The following is a 23,446-nucleotide window of genomic DNA, read 5'->3' as shown; positions in this document are numbered from 1 at the left end:
TAAGAACTTTCATATACTATTAAAACAATAAATAGCTACAGTCTTTGGAGAGGACAAATAGAGTAGCATCTATCAAAATTTAAAATTTCCAACAATTTCACTTCTAGAAATTTATCTTATAAAGGTACTCAAACAAGTATCTAGAAAGGCATATATACTCCTTAACTGTTAAAAAAACAAAAACAAAAACTCCTTAACTGTTAAAATAATTAACTCCTTAACTGTTATCACTGCTCCAGGCAAGAAAACTTAAAAAAAAGAAATAAGAATGAATTAAAATTATAATTAAAAAAATTTAAAAATTAAAAAAAAATAGAAAGGCATATACAAAGATATTTATTGTAGCAATTTAAGAGCTTCCCCCCTCAACAAAAGAAAACAAAAAATAAAAAAAACTTAAAAAGTTAGAAATAAGACAAAGCAGTAGGGGACTGAATAAATAAATTTTAATTTATTTACAGTACAATAGTATACAGCCATTTAAAGGAACATAAGTTTATTTGTACTGATCCAAAAAAGATGTTCACAATACTGTGTTAAGTAGAAAAAACAGAAGGCCATTTTTGGAAAATAATTTAAAAAACTTACACATTTTATGATTTTATAATAAGTATCTATACAAAAAAAAGTCTATGTGGATATATTCAGAATTACTATATGATTTAATTTGGGAAGAAGGGATGGAACATTATAAAGAACTCTCAATTTTAAGGATATATTTTTTCAAAATTGAAATTTTTATAATCAGAAAATATAATAGCAATTTATCTTTTATAAATATAAAGTTAGATGTACAAATGTTGATGCACAGTAAAAGAACTATGCTATTTTAAGATGTCAAATAAGAATTTTAACTCCAGAAAGTACTTTTATGTGGAAAACACATAATTTATGAGTATTAAGATTTCACATCAAGGCCAGGCGCGATGGCTCACGCCTGTAATGCTAACACTCTGGGAGGCCAAGGCGGGCGGATTTCTTGAGGTCAGGAGTTCGAAACCAGTCTGAGCAAGAGCGAGACCCCGTCTCTACTATAAATAGAAAGAAATTAATTGGCCAACTAATATATCTAGAAAATATTAGCCAGGCATAGTGGTGCGTGCCTGTAGTCGAGGCTGAGGCAGGAAGATTGCTTGAGCCCAGGAGTCTGAGGTTGCTGTGAGCTAGGCTGACACCATGGCACTCACTCTAGTCTGGGCAACAAAGTGAGACTCTGTCTCAAAAAAAAAAAAAAAAAAGATTTCACATCAAAGTTTCTGATGTCATATCATACAATTTTAATCTGTTATGAACCAAGGTGATGAAATAAATATATCTTTTAACTCTTATCAAGTTTTTAAGTTTTCACTTCACCTTCACAACAGATTTAAATAAATGACTATTATTGCCATTTTTCTTATTAAGACACTTGTCACATCATTTGGCTATTGTCACATAGCCAGAATTTGAACTAGAGCCCAGACCTCCTAAATGCTTTCCTCTGACATACTTGCCCATCATCAGATATCTGAGATTATTACAAAACTACATGGAACAATGAGGCACATTAAGCACAGGAACCATATCACACATGGTAAAAGTTACATAAAGAAAATATTTGTAAAATTTTAAATTTTTAGTAATCATGACAATGAAAAAAAACTGCACATACAGAACCTACAGCTTACATATCACTCACATGTTGAGAAGGGAGAGTATCAGCCTTTTCACTGTTCTGTTGTATCACTACAGTCTCCATTGTATCAGTTTCTGATTTCTTCCCAGATACGTATTTTTCTGCTTCGGTAGTCTCCCTCTTTAAAGCTGCTCTTGCTAAGTTTGGTCTTGGTCTTTTAAATCGACTTCTCATAAAAGGTGATGGTTTAACTTCAAGTGGCTTCTGTTCTTGAGGAAGAGATGTGCTTTTGGAACAAGGATTATCAAACTTTAGAATGAACTGGAGGTGCAGTGAGAACAACGGAGTCTTATTAGGACAAACTTAGAGTAAACATTTAATTCTCTTTTTTTGAGACAGGATCTCACTCTGTTGCCTGGGCTAAAGTGCAATGGCATCATCAGAGCTCACTGCAACCTCAAACTCCTAGGCTCTAGTAATCCTCCTGCCTCAGCCTCCCCAGTAGCTGGGACCACAGGAGCATGCCACCACACCCAGCTAATTTTTCTATTTTTAATAGAGATGGGGCCTTGCTCTTGCTCAGGCTGGTCTCAAAGTCCCGGCCTCAAGCAATACTCCCAACTCTGCCTCCCAGAGTGCTAGGGTTACAGGCGTGAGCCACATGCCCAGCCTTAATTCTAATACTTAACAAGAAAACAAAATTAACTATTTGGTAAATACTGAAAAACATAAGTAGTACAATCCAGGTATAAGTCAAGGAACTATATCACCATTGAATGAAGAAAACATGAGTCTTTCAAACCTGTGCTAATTTAGAAATATTACATAAAATTTTGTATATGTTAGTATTTTTCACAATCAACTGTCAGAATGACCTCAATCCTCTCTCCCAGTCTTGCCAAAACTGTCTTAAAATCCCTATCTGCATATTATATCTTGAAACCTTACCTAGTTTAAAATAATCTGCAAATTTAACTTTACTAGCTTTTTCTTTAAAAGCACACTGTACCTTAAATTAACATCTGAAAACTGCTCTGGGACATCTGGAAGTCGAGTTCCCAGGTCTTCTGTTTTACCAAATTCAGAAGTCTGTGAAGAAGTCTTGAAGTGACTTGGTACTTCCTTTTCAGAATTTCTTTTTTCTTCTACAGATATATGCATCACCGACAGTACTTCACTGCTAATATTCTGGAGGAATAGTCACAGTGAACCAGCACATATAAAGTACCCCTTAAATAGTTCATACATTTCAAACAAAATAAAAGCCTATATTCTAAACACTTTCCATTAAAAATTTAGAAGTCCATTTTCAATCTTTAAATAAAATTACTAACAAATGTTAAAACCTAGAATCCAGGAAACTCTTTTATATTGTATATTATGACTTTCCCAAACTACAAATGCCATTTCCTGTTAGAAAAAAAGTCCTTGAAAATGTTACAAGAGAACTTCAAATAACTGGAAATATTTAATGAAAAGAACTTTTAGAAGTGGAGTGGGGCAGGAAATAAAAAGAGAAACAGATACAGATGTGGCCAAAAGAAATAATTCAAATGCATGTTCATACTAAGGTTAGTACAAATTCAGTCCAATTTCATACACTCCTTTTACCTAAAAGAGTTACTTCAAACTGACATTAAGAATAGTAACTTCGCCCCCACTGCTAAATTTTACTGGCTTTAAAAAAAAAAGGGGGGGGGGGGAATAATAACTTCTCAGACCAGGCACAGTGGCTCACACCTGTAATCCTAGCACTTTGGGAGGCTGAGGCAAGAGGATTGTTTAAAGTTAGGAGTTTGAGACCAGCCTGAGCAAGAGAGATCCCGTCTCTACAAAAAAAATAGAAAAATTAGACAGGTGTGGTGGCACATGCCTTAGTCCCAGCTACTGGGGAGACTGAGGCAAGAGGATTACTTGAGCCAGGAGTATGAGGTTGCAGTGAGCTACGACAATGCAACTACACTCTAGCCCAAGTGGCGGAGTGAGATCCTGTCTCAAAAATAAAAAAGAATAGTAACTTCTGATCCTTTTATAGTTCATACACCTAATAATGACTGGGTTTTTTAACTCATGTATGAGATGGACCTCCCTCAAACCCTGTTACATTGTTGGCACATTAACCGTCTGACTTGGAAAAGGAAAAAAACAAAAGATTTTTTTTCATGATTAGAAATTTTAAAAAGATTTAAAAAAAAGAATAGGCTGGGCATGGTGGCTCCCATCTATAATCCTAGCACTCTGGAAGGCAGAAGTAGGAGCACTGTGTGAGGTCAGGAGTTTGAGACCAGCCTGAGCAAGAGCAAGACCCCATCTCTACTCTCTACTAAAGTAGAAAGAAATGATCTGGACAACTAAAAATATATAGAAAAAATTAGCCAGGCATGGTGGTGCATGCCTGTAGTCCCAGCCATTTGGGAGGCTAAAGCAGAAGGATTGCTTGAGCCCAGGAGTTTGAGGTTGCTGTGAGCTAGGCTGACACCAAGGCACTCTAGCCTAGGAAACAGAGCAAGACTCTGTCTCCAGAAATAGATAGATAGATGATAGATAGATAGATAGATAGATAGATAGATAGATAGATAGATAGATAGATAGATAGATAGATAGATAGATAGATTCATTCTTCAAGGCCCTGAAACATACAAATTTAGGACTAAAAAAACTTCAGACTTTTAGACATTTTAAGTGTTTTTTGGACTTAAGGGCAATAATATGGAATTACTTGGGTAACTTTTCTCTGAAAAATACATTCGAAAAATTTTTACACGACAGAAAAATACGTACTTTTATATCTAGTGAAGGTGTAGGGGTGCAGTCACCACTTCCACTCGGCATTAAATTTCTCTCAGTTTGTCTTGAGATACCAGTTTCTTCTCGTTCATTTTCTCCTGGAGAAATATCTATTTTTTCATTTTTTTCCAAATCTGCCACCATTTCCTTATTAACACAGATCTCTTCAGATCCTCTCTCCCTCAAGGAAATTTCTCTTCCAGTTTCTTCCAAATCTGCCTCCATTTCTTCAATGGCAGTCATACTTCCTGATGGCATCTCCATCATGGAAACGTCTCTTTTTCCAGTTTCCTTCAAATCAATTTCCCTGTTCCCTACGGCACTGACCTCCACTATTACCTCTTCCCTTTGGGAAATTTCTCCTCCAATTTCTTTCAAATCTGCTTCCATTTTACCTATCGTTTTGATCTCCTCTGGGGCCTTTACCCATGCAGTTATTTCTCTTCTTTCAGTTTCTTCCAAATTTGTCTCTCTTTCTTCAGTGACGTCAATCATCTCTGGTATCATCTCTCTTGTGGGCATCTCTCTTCCAGTTTCTTTCAAACCTGTCTCCGTTTCACATTCAGGTTTGGCCTCCTTGGGGCCATTTTCTTGTGGGAATATTTCTCTTCTTCCAGTTTCTTCCAAAGCTGTATCTATTTCTTCAGTGGCATCAATCACCTCTGGTATCTTCTCCCTTATGGAAATCTCTCTTCCAGTTACTTTCAAACCTGTCTCCATTTCCATGATGACATCTATCACTTCTGATATCTTCTCCCTGGAAGAAACGTCTCTTCTTCCAGTTTCTTTTAAATCTGACTCCATTTTCTTAGCAGTATTAATCTCCACTAGTCCCATTTCCCTTGGGGAGGTGTCTGATCTTATAGTTTCTCTCAAAGCTGCTGTCATTTCTCCAGAGACAAGAATCTCCTCTGGTATCTCCTCCTTTGAGGAAATTTCTCTTCTTTTCGTTCCTCTTCCTATGTTTGGCTTTGGTTTCTGAAATCGAGGCCTTAAAATTGGGGCTTGTTTGAGTATAGGTGCTTTCTTATCCTCTTGAATGCTGTAAAAAAAAAAAGACACACAATCAAGTTTTAAACCAGACTGCCAGTTGGAGATGACGGTTGAAAATTATGAGAGAAACACCAGAAACTCTCAAAGAACATTAAGGAAGACCTAGGAATCACTGAGTAAAATTTTAAAATTAAGAGAAAGAAAAAAACTCCATTTTTTGAAATTATAGTAAAAAAATTAAAAAATTAAATATATCTTCTTCTGTATAGACATATGTAGAGATAACTATTAATAACGTTCATCCGTGTGGAAATAGAAACTATTTGGCCCTAAATAGTCCCTTTTCAATTGTCCATGCCATAGTAAGCAAATAATGGCTGGGAAACACTCTTCAGTCCTCTACATTGGAGGTATATCAAGGTGTTTCCGCTATTTCTACCTCTTTGCCCCTATTATCTTTTACCCAGATACATAATTTGCGATAAAAGACCTGACCATCTCAAAAAGCTGGATAAAAGTATGACCTGAATATGATGAAGTCTATGACTAAGAACTAGTCTGCCCTTCCCACTTTTTAAAAACCATTAAAAATTGGGATTTGCTGTACAGGTATTCTCTGTGACTTTCATAATACAAACTGGGAATAAAAAGACAGATTAAATATACAACATTTTGCTTAATGGTATTGGGCATAAAATCACTATCCAAACTAAGCACCTGGCTCTACAAAAAACCAGCAGCACTCTTTGCTTTGCATTCTGTTTATGACAATAGATGGTAAAACCATCAAAAATATAAAATGGGCCGGGCGCTGTGGCTCACGCCTGTAATCCTAGCTCTTGGGAGACCGAGGCAGGCGGATTGCTCAAGGTCAGGAGTTCAAAACCAGCCTGAGCAAGAGCAAGACCCCATCTCTACTATAAACAGAAAGAAATTAATTGGCCAACTGATATATATATATAAAAAATTAGCCGGGCATAGTGGCACATGCCTGTAGTCCCAGCTACTCGGGAGGCTGAGGCAGAAGGATCACTCGAGCCCAGGAGTTTGAGGTTGCTGTGAGCTAGGCTGACGCCACGGCACTCACTCTAGCCTGGACAACAAAGTGAGACTCTGTCTCAAAAAAAAAAAAAAAAATATAAAATGAATAAAAGAGCTCTTAATGACTCATTAGGAAAGGTTATTAATTTTGGGCAAAAGCTACATCAAATGAAACACTAGATTTATTCAGCCAAGTCTGGCTGAACAAGTATATAATTATATAGTTAACAGCTTTACAGAAAGATTTACTAGAAAGTATGCTACTGTTTGCTTGAATTTCTCTAGGTCCTAGCCTATCTTTTGTCACTGAAATAACTTTTTTTTTTTAGAGACAGGGTCTCGCTCTGTCACCCAGGCTGAAGTGCAGTGGCATCAGCATAGCTCACTGCAGCCTCGAACTCCTAGGCTCAAATGATTCTCCTGCCTCAGCCTCTCGGGAAGCAGGGACTATACAGCACACACTACCACAACCAGCTAATTTTCCTATTTTTATATGGAGATGGGGTCTTGCTCTTGGTCAGGCTCATCTCGAACTCTGCGCCTCAAGCAATCCTCCCACCTTGGCCTCCTAAAGTCCTAGGATTATAGGTGTGAGCTGCCACATCCAGCTGAAATAACTATTTTATATAATGCAATTTTTTTTTTTTTTTGAGACAGAGTCTCGCTGTGTTGCCCAGGCTAGAGTGAGTGCCGTGGCGTCAGCCTAGCTCACAGCAACCTCAAACTCCTGGGCTCCAGTGATCCTTCTGCCTCAGCCTCCCGGGTAGCTGGGACTACAGGCATGCGCCACCATGCCCGGCTAATTTTTTTTTATATATATATCAGTTGGCCAATTAATTTCTTTCTATTTATAGTAGAGACGGGGTCTCGCTCTTGCTCAGGCTGGTTTTGAACTCCTGACCTTGAGCAATCCGCCCGCCTCGGCCTCCCAAGAGCTAGGATTACAGGCGTGAGCCACAGCGCCCGGCCTTATAATGCAATTTTTGATAACACAAAGCAGGTCCTTAGGAACAAGACCACTTTTCAAATTGCATTTGTTTATATCTATCATTAACTTTAGTAACCGATAACATTAAATACAAAATTAATAGCCATCAACAAAGAAAATTTAATTTCATTTGTCCTACATGGATTTCATTCCATTCTTTCATTTATGATACTTTTTGTCTTCATCCAGAAATATCTTAGCAAGATTGCTGTGCTAGTAATCTTGATTTGGGTATCATAGGAAAAGATAAACTATGAAGCCACATTTTGAAAACTGACATATTCTTTACACATGTAAATCCTTTAGGCAAAGACTTTACTAATAATTTAATTACTTTAACATCAGTTCAGATTATAAGTTACAAATATGCAATGTTATGTTCTATGGGCTTAAATTGTTTCTAAGTAACAAAAGGACTTTAATAAGTTTTTTTTTATGGATAAAAATAAATAAATGTCACACCTCCTAGAGTTCATGAACAATAAGACACCAAATATTTCTAAGCACCTACCATAGGCCAAGAAGGCAAGTGCTAAGAACTGAGGATACAATGTTAAACAAGATAGACTTTGTCTCACAAAGCTTATATCAGGTGCATAATTAACTGAAGGGCAGTATCTGAGATTGGAAATCAGATATGTAGTTGAAATAGATTACTCCTCAACTCAGAACATATAGTAGAGCCACAAATTTTCTCCTCAGATCACAAAATTGAAAGAGAAAAGCAATGAAAGAAAGATGCTCAAACCTGGAGAAAATAAGAGAAGGAATGGGCACAAAACTATAGATCTGCTTCAAGGTCTACAAATGTGTTTTACTAAAATAGAATTTAAGAATTTACAAGATACTTATAAACCTCCATAAGATAAATCACCAATCATGATACAAATCTCAAAATATTTATACGAAGTGAATGGGATACAAAAATTAGCCTAGACAATTAAGTTTCAAAGAAATATTCATTAATTTGTCTAATAAAATAGAATTTTTAATGCATTCTTCATTGGAGAAACTATCCTTCCTTATTATCTCTTTCTTTTACATAGAATCTTTTTTTTTTTTTTTTTTTTTTTTTGAGACAGAGTCTCGCTTTGTTGCCCAGGCTAGAGTGAGTGCCGTGGCGTCAGCCTAGCTCACAGCAACCTCAAACTCCTGGGCTCGAGTGATCCTTCTGCCTCAGCCTCCCGGGTAGCTGGGACTACAGGCATGTGCCACCATGCCCGGCTAATTTTATATATATATATCAGTTGGCCAATTAATTTCTTTCTATTTATAGTAGAGACGGGGTCTCGCTCTTGCTCAGGCTGGTTTTGAACTCCTGACCTTGAGCAATCCGCCCGCCTCGGCCTCCCAAGAGCTAGGATTACAGGCGTGAGCCACAGCGCCCGGCCTACATAGAATCTTAAACATAGTATCTTAGGCCATGCTTGTAATCCTAGAGATCTGGGAGGCCAAGGAGGGGAGATTGCTCAAGGTCAGGAGTTGGAAACCAGCCTGAGCAAGAGTGAGACTCAGTCTCTATTAAAAATATAAAGAAATTGATTGGCCAATTAAAAGTATATACAAAAATTTAGCCAGGCATGGTGGCACTGCCTGTAGTCCCAGCTACTGGGGAGGCTGAGGCAGAAGAATCCCTTGAGCACAGGAGTTTGAGGTTGCTGTGAAATAGGCTGACACCATGGCACTCTAGCTAGGGCAACAGATTGAGACTATGTCTCAAAAAATAAAAAAATAACATCTTAAATAGGCCAAAGAGTTTAGAACAGAGGTGGGAGAAAACTGCCTATTAGATATAGACATATCATTTGATAAAACACAGAATCTTAAAATTATTTTTAAGGATCCTGCAGATTAAAAGGCCAGAGATGTCACATTATAAAGCAGGAAGGACACTGCCCTAGGAAAGAAAAATTGAGATAAGACTGAATATTAGTTTAAACAACATCCACCAGTGTTATAAAATTCAGAGGCCACTAAGGGAAAACAATTTTCTTCTGAATCACTTTAAGTAATAATTAAATCTGGCTTAAATTGAAAAAACATAAATAAAAAAACCATTTTGTCAGCTATCTGTAATTAACACCTACATCAGAGATGTTTAAAAAGTAATGTAGCTGGGCTTCTACCCAGAGATTCTGTGGCATAGTATTAAAACAGCTGGGACATGAGGAGGAATAAGAAAAAAAGGAATAGTGTAGAAAACAAGGAACAAAGGAATTTAAAAAAACCAATAAAGTAGTTCAAGAAACCAAGCTTTCACTCTCAGGTCAGGTACTATTTAAACAGGCTAACACAGCTGCAAGAATAGAATATGCCAACCTTTAAATGTAAAGATTGGTAAAATATTAATTGTTGAAACTGGATTGTAGATATGTGGGCGTCCATTACTATACTTTTGTACACATTTAATATTCCCAAAATGAAACTTTAAAAAATACTAATCATTCCATCAATCTGGTGTGGTATCGTCTGAAGAGGAAATAAAACATGAAAGGCTGTGGCTATGAGAATTGTGAATTTGTATAAGTGCGTCTTAAATAAAATAGGAATCTTAAATAAAGGCAGTATGTGATCAATCTAATTCCAAGGAAACAAACATTGAAAAAGTAGCATTTTCACATTTGAACATAAATAAATACATAATTTACTGTGCATGGTAAGTGATAACACTATTCATATTAACTCAAGTTTTAATTTATAATGAGTAGCTTTTCGCAAACCATCCATAACTGAGAAATCAACATAAAAGCTATGACATAAACTTCCTTGAAAAGTGAAGTTAAAGCTTTTTATTTGGTTTTGTTTTTTGAGGCAGTCTTGCTCTGTCGCCCTGGCTAGAGTGCAATGGCATCATCATAGCTCACTGCAACCTCAAACTTCCGGGCTCAAGCAATCCTCCTGCCTCAGCCTCCCCAGTAGCTAAGACTACAGGCATGTGGCAGGGTTTTTTCTTCTATTTTTAGTAGAGACAGGGTCTTGCTCTTACTCAGGCTCTTCTCAAATTCAGGGGCTCATGTGATCCTCCTGCCTTGGCCTTTGAGTGTACTAGGATGACAGGTGTGAGGCACTGTGCCCAACTGAAGTTATGGCTTTAAACATTATGTAACTTGATATACAGATAACAAATTCATCTAATTTGTTTTTACTTTAAAATATAGATTTATTAGTTCTGAAACTTTACCCTAAATTCAAAGGTTTAATAATTAATAAAATGCTTACCTCAGACATTCATTAAGAACCTTGGGCTCATCTGGCTGTATATCTTGAAAAGAATCTTTTTTCGCAGCCTGTGTTGTGATGTCTTCACATTCAAAATTTTTACATGAGTCATCTTCCATTTGCTGGGGAGTCTTGATAACAAGAAAATACAAAATTTTAACAGATTTCATTGAAAATTTTGTTCAATTTGAGTCCATATAAGGAAAATGGTAAAAATGTCAAAATCATAAAATGATATTCAAAGGATATTTTTATTGTTTTCCTTTAGCTATCTTAGAAAATTTCATAAGCCACACCTTTACCATATCTCAAAGCCTTTATTCTTTTTCTCCCAATCAGAAAGCAAGTTGACCAGGTGCGGTGGCTCACGCCTATAATTCTAGCACTCTGGCAGGCCAAGGCGGGTGGATCGCTCAAGGTCAGGAGTTCAAAACCAGCCTGAGCAAGAGCAAGACCCTGTCTCTACTAAAAATACAAAGAAATTAATTGGCCAACTAAAATATATAGAATATATAGAAAAAATTAGCCAGGCATGGTGGCACATGCCTGTAGTCCCAGCTTCTTGAGAGGCTGAGGCAACAGGATTGCTTGAACCCAGGAGTTTGAGGTTGCTGTGAGCTAGGCTAGCTGACACCACAGCACTACAGCCCAGGCAACAGAGTAAGACTGTCTCAAAAAAAAAAAAAAAAAAAAAAAAAAAAAAAGGCCGGGCGTGGTGGCTCATGCTTGTAATCCTAGCACTCTGTGAGGCCAAGGCGGGAGGATTGCTCAAGGTCAGGAGTTCAAAACCAGCCTGAGCGAGACCCCGTCTCTACTATAAAAACAGAAAGAAATTAATTGGCCAACTAATATATATAAATATATATATATATAAAATTAGCCGGGCATGGTGGCGCGTGCCTGTAGTCCCAGCTACTTATGAGGCTGAGGCAGTAGGATTGCTTAAGCCCAGGAGTTTGAGGTTGCTGTGAGCTAGGCTGACACCATGGCACTCACTCTAGCCTGGGCAACAAAGCGAGACTCTGTCTCAAAAAAAAAAAAAAAAAAAAAAAAAAAATTCATTTATGTAGGTATCTCTTAAAAAGGGAAGGTTAATTCAAATATCTGCTAAGTGACAAGGAAAAGCAAGTCCAAATATGAGGTTAAGATAAAAGCAGATTATTGGTCAGGCGCGGTGGCTCACGCCTATAATCCTAGCACTCTGGGAGACCAAGGTGGACGGATTGCTCAAGATCAGGAGTTCGAAACCAGCCTGAGCAAAAGCAAGACTCCGTCTCTACTATATATAGAAAGAAATTAATTGGCCAACTAATATATATATATAGAAAAATTAGCAAGACTCTGTCCCAGAAAAAAAAAAAGATAAAAGCAGATTATCTATAAAGTAAATGCTCAAATTCTAAAACATTACAATTAGCAAGGCTGCTGGCTATGAAATTTATACCATAAGTTTCATAAATGATGCACACAAATCATGCAGCATTGATGTTTTAATAAGGGAGTGAAGAGATGCTTATGTTAAATTTTATGTACTGTAACAAAACAATGGGGAGAAATCAGACTACTTACATCTCTATCAATCCAGGATTCATTTTTATTCTTTTCTACATTGGTCCCATTTTTTTCCAGTGATGCAAAAATTTCTTTTCTTTCAGCAGCTTTACCTACATTTGGCTTTGGCCTTTGCAATCGGCCCCTCGTTACTCGTGCAGATCTGAGAGCCTTTGCTTGATCATCTTCCTGTAGACATTTTTTTTCACTAAGACTAGAATGACCATGAAAGAATAAAATCAATATTTATTCTGAAGTCACAAACTCACTGATTTTTGGGTATTCCACTCTCCCTGATATGAATAAGTAAACAATATGGAATATAAAATAATTCACAAGTGTTCTGAAGAGACATAATCCTGGAAGCCTGACTATAAAAAGTACTTTTTTTTTTTCTGAGACAGAGTCTCGCTTTGTTGCCCAGGATAGAATGAGTGCCATGGCGTCAGCCTAGCTCACAGCAACCTCAAACTCTTGGGCTCAAGTGATCCTCCTGCCTCAGCCCCCTGAGTAGCTGAGACTACAGGCATGCTCCATCATTCCCGGCTCATTTTATCTATATATTTTAGTTGGCCAATTAATTTCTTTTCTATTTATAGTAGAGATGGGGTCTCGCTCTTGCTCAGGCTGGTTTTGAATTCCTGACCTCAAGCAATCCGCCCGCCTCGGCCTCCCAGAGTGCTAGGATTACAAGAGTGAGCCACTCCTGTAATGGCGCCCGGCCATAAAAAGTACTTTTAAATCAAATTTCACTATAACATCGGAAAAATCTACATCTGACAAAAGCTTATAATACTATTCCTTATTAAAGATATTACTGCATAATGAAAACTCCAGGGGATTAGTCCCAAATTATGGTGTAAATAATATCCCCAGAACAGCCCCAAATCCAATGATCAGATTCACATTAGAGTAAGGCCTGTTCTAGATCTCCATTTCAAGTTAAATATTCCCTTTTGAAATCCTTGATATAAAATTATCCATGAACATATATCTTAATAAAACATCTTTTAATAAGTTGAGGGAGAAATGTAATTCCTAACTCAATGGACTCACCCATAATTTATATCCATACTATCAGCCACAGAGAACATTATTAAAATGTTTCAACACCATCTATAGTTGAAAATGAACTTAAAGGCCAGGCGCAGTGGCTCATACCTGTAATTCTAGCAATCTGGGAGGCTGAGGCAGACAGAGGCGGATGGATTGCTCGAGGTCAGGAGTTCAAAACCAGCCTGAGCAAGAGCAAGACTCTGTCTCTACTATAAATAGAAAGAAATTAATTGGCCAACTAATATATATAGAAAAAACTAGCTGGGCATGGTGGCACATGCCTGTAGTCCCAGCTACTCGGGAGGCTGAGCCAGGAGGATCGCCTGAGCCCAGGAGTTTGAGGTTGCTGTGAGCTAGGCTGACGCCACGGCACACACTCTAGCCTGGGCAACAAAGTGAGACTCTGTCTCAAAAAAAAAATAAAAAAGAAAATGGACTTAAAGTACACTAGTTGAAAATAAAATTCAGACATTATCAAGTAGAAAACAAGTTATAACAATCATTCCTAAGAGTTACCATTTTCATACTACTATTTAAATACTTACTTAAATACAGTCTTAGCTTCTGGGTTCTCTCTCTCTGCATTCTCCATTCCAGAAATGTCAAGTGTATTCATTTTATCCTTTTCCATGGGATTCTGTAAATTTAAAAGTTTACAGTTAATCTACCTACCATAAAAAAGTTCAAACTTTGTAACAAATGAATTGAAATTAAAACAACGGAATTTCATTTTTTTGTACTTCTAACTAGAAGAGATTTTCTAAAAATCCTAAATGTAGACAACCATATTATAAAACAGATAATCTCAGACATTACTAGAAGGCCTTTTGCCAATGTGAAGCAAGAGTGTTAAAAAATTTCATATTATCTGACCCAGTATTATCATTCTGAAGACTCTATTTTAAGAGAATTATTGGAAAAAAAATTTAACTACTAGAATGTTCACTGGAACATGTAAAATAGCAAACACTGTAAACGGACAAAATATCCAATAATGAATAACTGGTTGAATAAATTCAGTTACACCCCACTGATAAGACTATTATGAACTCACTAAACACCATGCTTTCAAAAGATGTTAAATAACATGGAAATATTTGCAAAATGTTAAATATCAAAGAAGGATATATAAAAGAAAACCTGAAAAAAATCTTAGTGAAAAGACTGGTCACATCTGGATAAAATTACAAGTAATTACAAAAATTACAAGTAATTTTTGTTTTAACTTTTACATGAATCTATATTTTCTGTAATTCAATAAACACCTTTGAGATTAAAATAATATAACTGTACTATAAAAAGCAGGTCTTCAAGTTTTCACTGGACACCTCCCCCCACCAAAAAAAGTAAGCCCTATTTAAAAAATTGTTTTCTTTCTCAGATGACAACTACTTTTTAAAAAAAATGTGTGCTTTTATTTACAAGACTAAAAAAAAGGAAACAACCCAAACGTCCACCATTAGAAGAATAGTTAGGTAAATGAATAATATGTTAACCTACAACATAGTCATTAAAAAGACCAAGAAAGTATAAATGAACAGTCCCAAAGAAAAAGGTTTTAAATGTTATACGCATTATGGTTAAAAGCCATAGAAATGTTTATATACATAAAGAAAGTTTATAAAGGACAAACAGGAATGTGACTGCCCAAGTTTAGATGACAGGGTTATGAGTATAAATTAATGTAATCTGTTTTAAGAAATATTTTTTTTTTTTTTTTTTTTTTGAGACAGAGTCTCACTTTGTTGCCCAGGCTAGAGTGAGTGCCGTGGCGTCAGCCTAGCTCACAGCAACCTCAAACTCCTGGGCTCCAGTGATCCTTCTGCCTCAGCTTCCCGGGTAGCTGGGACTACAGGCATGCGCCACCATGCCCGGCTAATTTTTTTTTATATATATATCAGTTGGCCAATTAATTTCTTTCTATTTATAGTAGAGACGGGGTCTCGCTCTTGCTCAGGCTGGTTTTGAACTCCTGACCTTGAGCAATCCGCCCGCCTCGGCCTCCCAAGAGCTAGGATTACAGGCGTGAGCCACAGCGCCCGGCCTAAGAAATATTTTGAATGCAAATTTTATATAAGTAAACAAAAGATCCAGAACTGTAGAATTTGTTTTACTTACAGCAAAAAAAGAAAAAAAGATAAAGTAAAATTTTAATTATTTTTTTAAAAAATTTTTAAAAATAAAATTAAAAAGACAGATATATCACTACTGAGGATGTTTAAAATGATATGACCCAGGTTATAAAGAAAATGCATAAACAGAGACTGATAGGTAAAAACCTAATGTTAATGTGTAAGTTCTTATATCTATTTTAATATCAGGAACAATACTTTGTCATTACAAGGTAAAATTTTTTATTCCAGACTACTTAGGGGAAATTTTTACTACGTACCTTATCAACTGAAGTTTCAGAATGTGAATTCTTGCTCTCTGCATCTGTTTTGCCTTGTGAAAGAACTGATTTCTTCCCAACTGCCCTTGATAAATTTGGTTTAGGTCTCTGGAGTCGACCTCTCAACACTGGCTTAACATTTTCCATTTGATCAGTTTCCCTAAAAAATAAACATTATTTAAATTGCATCCAACATGCAGTCACACTGGGCCAGGTGCTGTGGCTCACGCCTGTAATCCTAGCACTCCGGGAGGCCGGGGTGGGCGGATTGCTCGAGGTCAGGAGTTCAAAACCAGCCTGAAGAAGAGCAAGACCCTGTCTGTACTATAAATAGAAAGAAATTAATTGGCCAACTAATATATATAGAAAAAATTAGCTGGGCATGGTGGCACATGCCTGTAGTCCCAGCTACTCGGGAGGCTGAGGCAGAAGGATTGCTTGAGCCCAGAAGTTTGAGATTGCTGTGAGCGAGGCTGACGCCATAGCACTCTAGCCCAGGCAACAGAGTGAGACTCTGTCTAAAAACAAAAAAAAGCTTATTTACAGTAAGAATAGAAAAGAAAACTGAAAAAGAAGAGACTAACTTGTTCTATCAAATGTTAAAAATATACTATTCAGGCCAGCCACAGTGGTTCATGCCTATAATCCTAGTACCCTATAATCCTAGTACTCTGGGAGGCTGAGGCAGAAGGATCACTTGAGCTCAGGAGTTAAGAGATCAGCCTGAGCAAGACCCTATCTCTACTAAAAATAGAAAAAAAATTAGCTGGGTATGGTGGTGTGGACATGTAGCCCCAGCTACTCAGGAGGCTGTGGCAGGAGGTTCACTTGGGCCCAGGAATTTGAGGTTGTTGAGAGTTAGGCTGACACCATGCCACTCTAGCCCAGGTGACAGAACAAGACTCTGTCTCAAAAAAAACAAAAAACAAAACTGCTTTGGGAGACCAAGGCAGAACTATTGCTTAAGGCCAGGAGTTCAAAACCAGCTGGGGTAACACAGCAAGAACCCATCTTTATGAAATATTAAAAATTAGCTGAGTGTGGTAGCACATGTCTGTAGTCCTAGCTACTTCGGAGGCTGAGGCCAGAGGATCACCTAAGCCTAGGAGTTCGGGGCTACACTGAGCTGTGATCACACCAATGCACTCCAGCCTGGGCTAAAGAGCAAGACCTCATCTCAAAAAACAAATACATAAATACAAGCAAAAAATATATACTACTCATCATTGGTACTTAAAACTGTGGTACTGATATATTAAAAAACAGATGAAAGAAATAGAAATTCCAGAAAATACCTATAAAATACACATGCTTTTAGGATACAATAAAAGTAGCATCTCAAAATAGGAAGGATAAGATGAAATACAATACAGTAAAGATTTAATAAACATTAAATAAGATTAAATAAATAGTGATGGTGAAATGGATAATGGTGGGGGGAAAAATTAAATTAGCTCCATGTCTTGTAGTTCACTGACAATATATTCAAAGTAGATCAAAGATTTAAATAAAATCATAGAGAAAACATGAATGTGTTATTTGATAAATATGAAGTGTGGCAAGTCTTTCTAAAATATGACAAAAGACACAAAAGAAAAAAAATTGAGAAATCCAATGACATTAAAATCAATACTTTTTACATGACAAAAACATCAAAACCTAAGTTAGAAGCCAAACTACAAATAAGTAACTTATATAACAAGGCTAATCTCCCTAAAATATAAGGCGCTCCTACAAAACAGTATCATCAATAACTCACCAGAAAAACTAGGCAAAGGGACAATTCACAAAAAATAAATAAATAAAAATGGGTTTTAAATATGAAGAAATATTCAATTTCACTCCCAATAAATACAAATTAAAATCGCACTGAGAAAAAGAACACACAAATTTGACAAGATATTAAAAAACAAGGAATCTAAGGGAAATAGCATACAGATGCTCACTATCCTATTCTTTCAACTTCAACTTCTTTCAACTTTTCTTTGGGGTATAAAATTTTAAAATAAGAAACTGCGGTAAGCCAGGCACAGTGGCGAGAGAGCCAGTAGTCCCAGATAATCAGGAAGGTGAGAGTATCTCTTGAGCCCTCAAGGTTCAAGTTCAGCCTAAGAAACATAGCAACTCCATCATCTCTTAAAAATAAATAAACAAACAAACAAACTGGGGGGGGGGAGAGAATTACATATCCCTCCCTGCCCCGAAAAAGAGGAATACTTTTTTTATTTTTTAAAGAGACAGGGTGTCCTTCTGTCACCCAAGCTGGAGTGCAGTGGCCCAACCATAGCTCATCGTAACCTCGAACTCCTGGGCTCAAGCAATCTATCTACCTTAGCCTCCCCAGGATCTGGGACTATAAGCTCATGCCACAACTGTCTATTTTTTGTATTTTTATTTTCCATACAGACACGGTCTCACTATGCTGCCCAGGCTGGTCTCTAACTCCTGGCCACAAGAGATCCTCTTGCCTTGGCCTCCAGCAGTGCTAGGATTACAGGTGTGAGCCACTGCACCTGGCCTGCTCTATACTTTATATTATACTTCTGATGTTTGAACCATATGAATGTACTGTTTATTTCAAAGACTAATTTACCTTTGTATTTTAATTTTTTAAAGAACTTTGATTCCCATTATTACTATGCTTAACTGAAAAACAATTCATAAACTGAATAACTTTTAAGCCCATATGAGATAAAGAGTTATAAGGAAGAAAAAAAGGAAATGTGAAATCTTTACATATCTCTTCAAATGGAGATTCTTTTGTGTGTGTGAAAGAGAGACAGGGTCTTACTCTGTTGATCACAGCTCACTGCAGCCTGGAACTCCTGGGCTCAAAGGATCCTCAGCCTCCTATGTAGCTGGGACTACAGGCACACACCACCATGCTGGCTAACTTGTATTTTTTTACAGACAGGGTTTCCCTGTGTTGTTCAGGCTGGTCTCCAACTCCTAGCCTCAAGCAATCTTCCCACCTCAACCTCCCAAAGTGCTAGGATTAAGGCATGAGCCACCATGCCCGGCCTTAATATTTTTATGTTTTGTAGAGATAGAGTCTGGCTATGTTGCCCAGGCTGGTCTTGAACTCCTGGCCCCACGCAATCCTCCCACCTGGGCCTCCCAAAGTGCTAGGATTAGGAATGAGCCACTGTACCCAGCCTTACATTGACATCTCACTCTTAAGGGACCATAACATACTATAATTACACATTAAATGGTCTACATGTTAATCTCTTCTAATCCCTAAATAAAGCAACATTATCATTTAAGAATGTTGTCAAAATTTTGGAAACAAACAAATCCTACCATGTAAAATACTTACAGTGATTTATTCTTTACATCAACATTTCTTTCTTGTGTACAACTACTGTCAGCATTATTCTCTTCACACAAAGTTCTAATTCCAACTGCTAATGAAGGCAAATCTGAAGTGCCTAATTCTGAAGACTCAGTTGCTACTAACATGGCATCTTGTTGATTACTATGAAAACAAAAATATATAAGGAGGAAAAGAATTCCTTGCAATACATATTTTTATACTAATTATTTAAGAGATTTTTAAATACACAAAACACCACTTTGGAAGACGATGTTTCATACCATGAAATAATCAAAACTGTTATGTTGGCTTCTCTATGACCCTTCTTGTATTACGTTATAAAGAACTATATCCTCAAAGAATGCCAACAGCCGCAATTTAACAGGCTTATGAAAGTGTTTAAGAAGTTTCAAAATGAAAAATTATTGATTAAATGGGGTTCACCAAACAAATACAAGTGTAAAATCACAGTAATATTTAGGAATTAGGTATTATTAAAAAAAAAAAATTTTTTTTTGAGACTGAGTCTTACTCTTTGCCCCGGGGTAGAGTGCCATGGCATCAGCCTAGCTCACAGCAACCTCAAACCTCTGGGCTCAAGCAATCCTTCTGCCTCAGCCTCCCGAGTAGCTGGGACTATAGGCATGCACCACCATGCCCAGCTACTTTTTTCTATATATTTTTAGCTATCAGCTAATTTCTTTCTATTTTTAGTAGAGACGGGGTCTCGCTCTTGCTCAGGCTGGTTTTGAACTTCTGACCTTGAGTCATCCTCCTGCCTTGGCCTCCCAGAGTGTTAGGATTACAGGCGTGAGCCACCACACCCAGCCGGTATCATTAAAATTTGATATAGGAAGTCCTTGCTTTGCATGGTACTGTGTTAACCAAAAATCATATAAAGTGAGGACACAATTCTAATAAGCTCAAGTTGCAGTTAACACTGTCCTATGCCAACCAAGAAGTACTGTATTATGAAAGACTATAACAACAATATAATTTATATCTATGTACTGACCAGCACTATTCCCATTTAGCCATACTTTCTTTTCCTCATTTTTTCTACTGGGTGTTTGTCTTTTCCTGACTTATCAGAGTTCTCTCTTTCTCTCAATCACACTCTCACTTGCGCTTTCTCTTGCTCACACTCTGTGTATATTTATATGTATATATATTTAAAATATATATATATATATATATTTTTCATATATATATATATATTGAGACAGGGTCTCACTCTGTTGTCCAGACTAGAGTGTGTTGATCATAGCTCACTGTAGCCTTGACCTCCTGGGCTCCAATGATCCTCTTGCCTCAGCCTCACATAATGCTGGGATTATATGCATGAGCCACCACACCTGGCCTTCCTTTATATATTTTTACTGACTAGATGTTACTCATAACACTTCCCAATTGATAACTTGTCTTTTACTTTTTTATTTATTAAACATTATTATTTTTTTTTCTTGAGACCGAGTTTTGTTCTGTTGCCCTGGCTAGCGTGCAGTGGAATCATCATAGTTCACTGTAACCTCAAATTCCTGGGCTAAAGTGATCCTCCTCCATCAGCCTCCTCAGTAGCTGGGATTAAAGGCACATGCCACTACTCCCAGCTAAGTTTTCAATTTTTTGTAGAGATAGGTTCTTGCTCTTGGTCATGCTAGTCTGAAACTCCAGGCCTTAAGCAATCCTCCTGCCTTGGCTAGGATCACAGGCGTGAGCCACCTCGCCCAGCCACTTTTTATTTTCTTTATAGAGCCTTTGTTAACAGAAGTATTTAATTTTACTGCAGTCAAATTTATCAATCTTATCTTTTAAAGTCTGTGCTTTCTATGTCTTAAGAAATCTTTGACATCACAAAGATACTTTCTTTAATATTTTTAGGGACAAGATTCTTATTCTGTTGCCCAAGCTGGAGTGCAGTGGTGTAATCATAGCTCATTGCAACTTTTAACTCCTAGGCCAAAGCAATTCTCCAGGTCAGCCACCCAAGTAGCTAGGACTACAGGTATGTGTCACCATGCCCCACAAATTTTTTTCTTGTTTTTTGTAAAGACAGGGTTTGGCTATGTTGAACTCCTGGAATCAAGCAATCCTCAGCTTCCCAAAGCGCCAGGATTATAAGTGTTAGCTACCATGCCTGGTCCACAAAGATATTTTCCTACCTTTCTTCTAAAAGTTTTAAAGGTCTGTTTTATATATGTTGTCTTTAATCCCTTGGTAAGCTAGTGGGAGGGAAAAATAGGGATCTAACACTATCTCTTTCATATCTCATCATAATCTAATGAATAGTTGGTTTAATCTTTGCCCACTATTTCAAAAAGCTACCTCTACCACATAAAAGATTCCTATAAAACAGCAACTGAAAGTACTTTTATAAAAAAGAAGAAAAGAAAAAAAGATTCCTAAGTTTCTCTTCCTAGACTCTTCCTAGTTCCACTGAGTCAATTTGTCAACCCTTATACCAGTACCCCACTGCTTTAATTACTCTAGAATTTTTTTTTAAGAGACAAGGTCTCACTCTGTCTTCCAGCTCACTGCAGCCTTGAATTTTTGGCCTCAAGCAATCCTCCCACCTTGGCCTCCCAAAGTGCTGGGATTATAGGCATGAGCTATCCAGCCAAAAACAACCAAACAAAAAATTAAAGTGTACACACACAGCAGAATACACCATATTTAAACTAATGAAAACCAAAGATGAAAAGAAAACCTTTATAGAAAATGATAAACGTATGCAAACACTAACCAAAAAAAAAGCTACAGTGACAAACATCAGGGAAAAATACCAAAGGATAATAAACAACAATAAAGGGGATTTCACCAAGAAGACACAACAGTCCTAGGTATGTACACACCTAACAATAGAGCTTCAAAATACATGAAGCAAAAACAAATAGAACTGAAAAAAGAAACAGGCAAATACACCATCACAGTTAGAGACTTCAACACATCTCTCTTGCTAATCAATAGATACAGATAAAACAGAAAAAGCCCAGAAGATACCTTGATGAAAGGATGGGGTCAGTTATTTTCTCAACTTTTTCACTGGTGGCTAAATCCACAATGTCATCTATGTTTTGCAAACAGGGAAGCTGTTCCTTATTGTATTCATCTTCATTTACCTCAGACCTTAAAGACTGACATTTATCTAAAAATACAAAATGTATGTTATTCTAAAATATGACAGCAATAACATCTATCTTTTTAAAGCATAAAGTAATTTATAGAAATTAAACAGCCCATTGTGGGTTCACAGAGGTGCTATGTAGAGGTACAACATGAAAACCTATCATTTATTGACATAAGCAACATACATTTAACTATACACCTGTGATTTCATTGTTAATGGTAATATATACAAGGTGATACGTCTCAGAAACAAACTTTAGAGAAAAATATCCCTGCTTTACTTTGTTTTTTTAATTTGGTTTCTTTACAATATATTTTTTTCTTTTAAATAACAATAAAGGGATTTAACCCAGTACCATGACTACAGAACTAATTAATAAGCATTATTAATTGCTGCTATCTAGAAGGAAAGTATTCTAGTTATATACCATATTACGGTACACATCCTCTCAAGTAACATAGAAGCTATTAAAATATGTGTGACACTTACTCTTATGTTTTTCTCCTTTAGAAGGGCTTGACCGAACAGTGTCATTCCCTACAAGACTGTTTACTTCTGACTCATTAGCTGCTTCTTGATTCTTCCTTTTCCTTTCCTTTTGATTTAGATCTTGTTCTAAAGCAACCTGCTCTGAATCTTGCCTTGATAAAGTCAAAGAATCTTCTTCAACTGTCTGAACATCCTTTGGAGATCTTTCTGTGTCTGAAATATTAGTACTCACAGAAGCATCTGGATCATTATTAACTTCTTCACAGGCAACTTTTTTCACTGAAAACAAGGGAAGTAGTTATAAATATGTAAACAACCTACAGAAAAATTCATAAAGATGGAAAAGATAAATATTAATATTCAAGGATGTCCTCTGTAGTGTTATTGGTAAAAGCAAAAAAATTGAAAACAACCTAAAATGTCCAAGAGAAAATGACCAAATTATAGTACATTCATGCTATAAAAATCCATACAGCCAATAACAATGAGGTAAGTTTATATGTAATAATAAGAAAAATTTCAAAACATGTTGCATTGAAAAATCAAGAGTTAGAACAATATATATGATCTCATTTTTATTAAAAACATTCACATATGTTGATGCCCTACATTTACAATGGGGTTACATCCCAATAAACCTATTGTACGTTGAGGATATTGTAAGTTGAAATACATTTAATTCACCTAACCTACTGAACATCGTAGTTTAGCCTCTTTTGTTTTTTTAGAGTCAGAGTTTCACTCTTTACCCCAGCTGAAGTACAGTGGCAGGATCATAGCTCACTGTAGTCTCAAACTCCTGGAAGTCAAAGCTATCCTCCTGCCTCAGCCTCCAGAGAAGCTGGGATTACAGTTGTGGGCTGCCTAGCCTA

At 36.7% G+C, this 23,446-nt stretch overlaps 1 protein-coding gene and 1 non-coding gene across 6 annotated transcripts in view; one reads left to right on the top strand and one right to left on the bottom strand.

Annotated features, from left to right (window-relative positions):
• The window catches only part of BDP1 (BDP1 general transcription factor IIIB subunit), a 90,558-nt gene that overhangs the window by 43,827 nt on the left and 23,285 nt on the right, over window positions 1-23,446 (bottom strand). For 4 of the 5 annotated variants that reach the window (XM_076008086.1, XM_076008088.1, XM_076008089.1 and 1 more), the window contains exons 10-19: window positions 22,575-22,853; window positions 21,959-22,103; window positions 18,962-19,120; window positions 15,643-15,802; window positions 13,796-13,887; window positions 12,213-12,408; window positions 10,644-10,774; window positions 4,397-5,444; window positions 2,625-2,803; window positions 1,679-1,901 (exon numbers count right to left, since the gene is read on the bottom strand). In XM_076008086.1, the coding sequence (XP_075864201.1) occupies window positions 1,679-1,901; window positions 2,625-2,803; window positions 4,397-5,444; window positions 10,644-10,774; window positions 12,213-12,408; window positions 13,796-13,887; window positions 15,643-15,802; window positions 18,962-19,120; window positions 21,959-22,103; window positions 22,575-22,853 (2,612 nt within the window). The remainder of the gene's footprint in view (window positions 1-1,678; window positions 1,902-2,624; window positions 2,804-4,396; window positions 5,445-10,643; window positions 10,775-12,212; window positions 12,409-13,795; window positions 13,888-15,642; window positions 15,803-18,961; window positions 19,121-21,958; window positions 22,104-22,574; window positions 22,854-23,446) is intronic. The other variant, XM_076008090.1, reaches the window with a different exon arrangement.
• LOC142874228 (small nucleolar RNA U13) lies at window positions 3,639-3,745 on the top strand. Its single transcript, XR_012922040.1, has one exon. It is a non-coding gene; the product is annotated as a small nucleolar RNA U13 (small nucleolar RNA).

The sequence above is a fragment of the Microcebus murinus genome, chromosome 11, assembly GCF_040939455.1.
Source record: "Microcebus murinus isolate Inina chromosome 11, M.murinus_Inina_mat1.0, whole genome shotgun sequence".
Classification (NCBI taxonomy): Eukaryota; Metazoa; Chordata; class Mammalia; order Primates; family Cheirogaleidae; genus Microcebus; species Microcebus murinus.
This window is presented reverse-complemented; position numbering and strand designations above follow the sequence as displayed.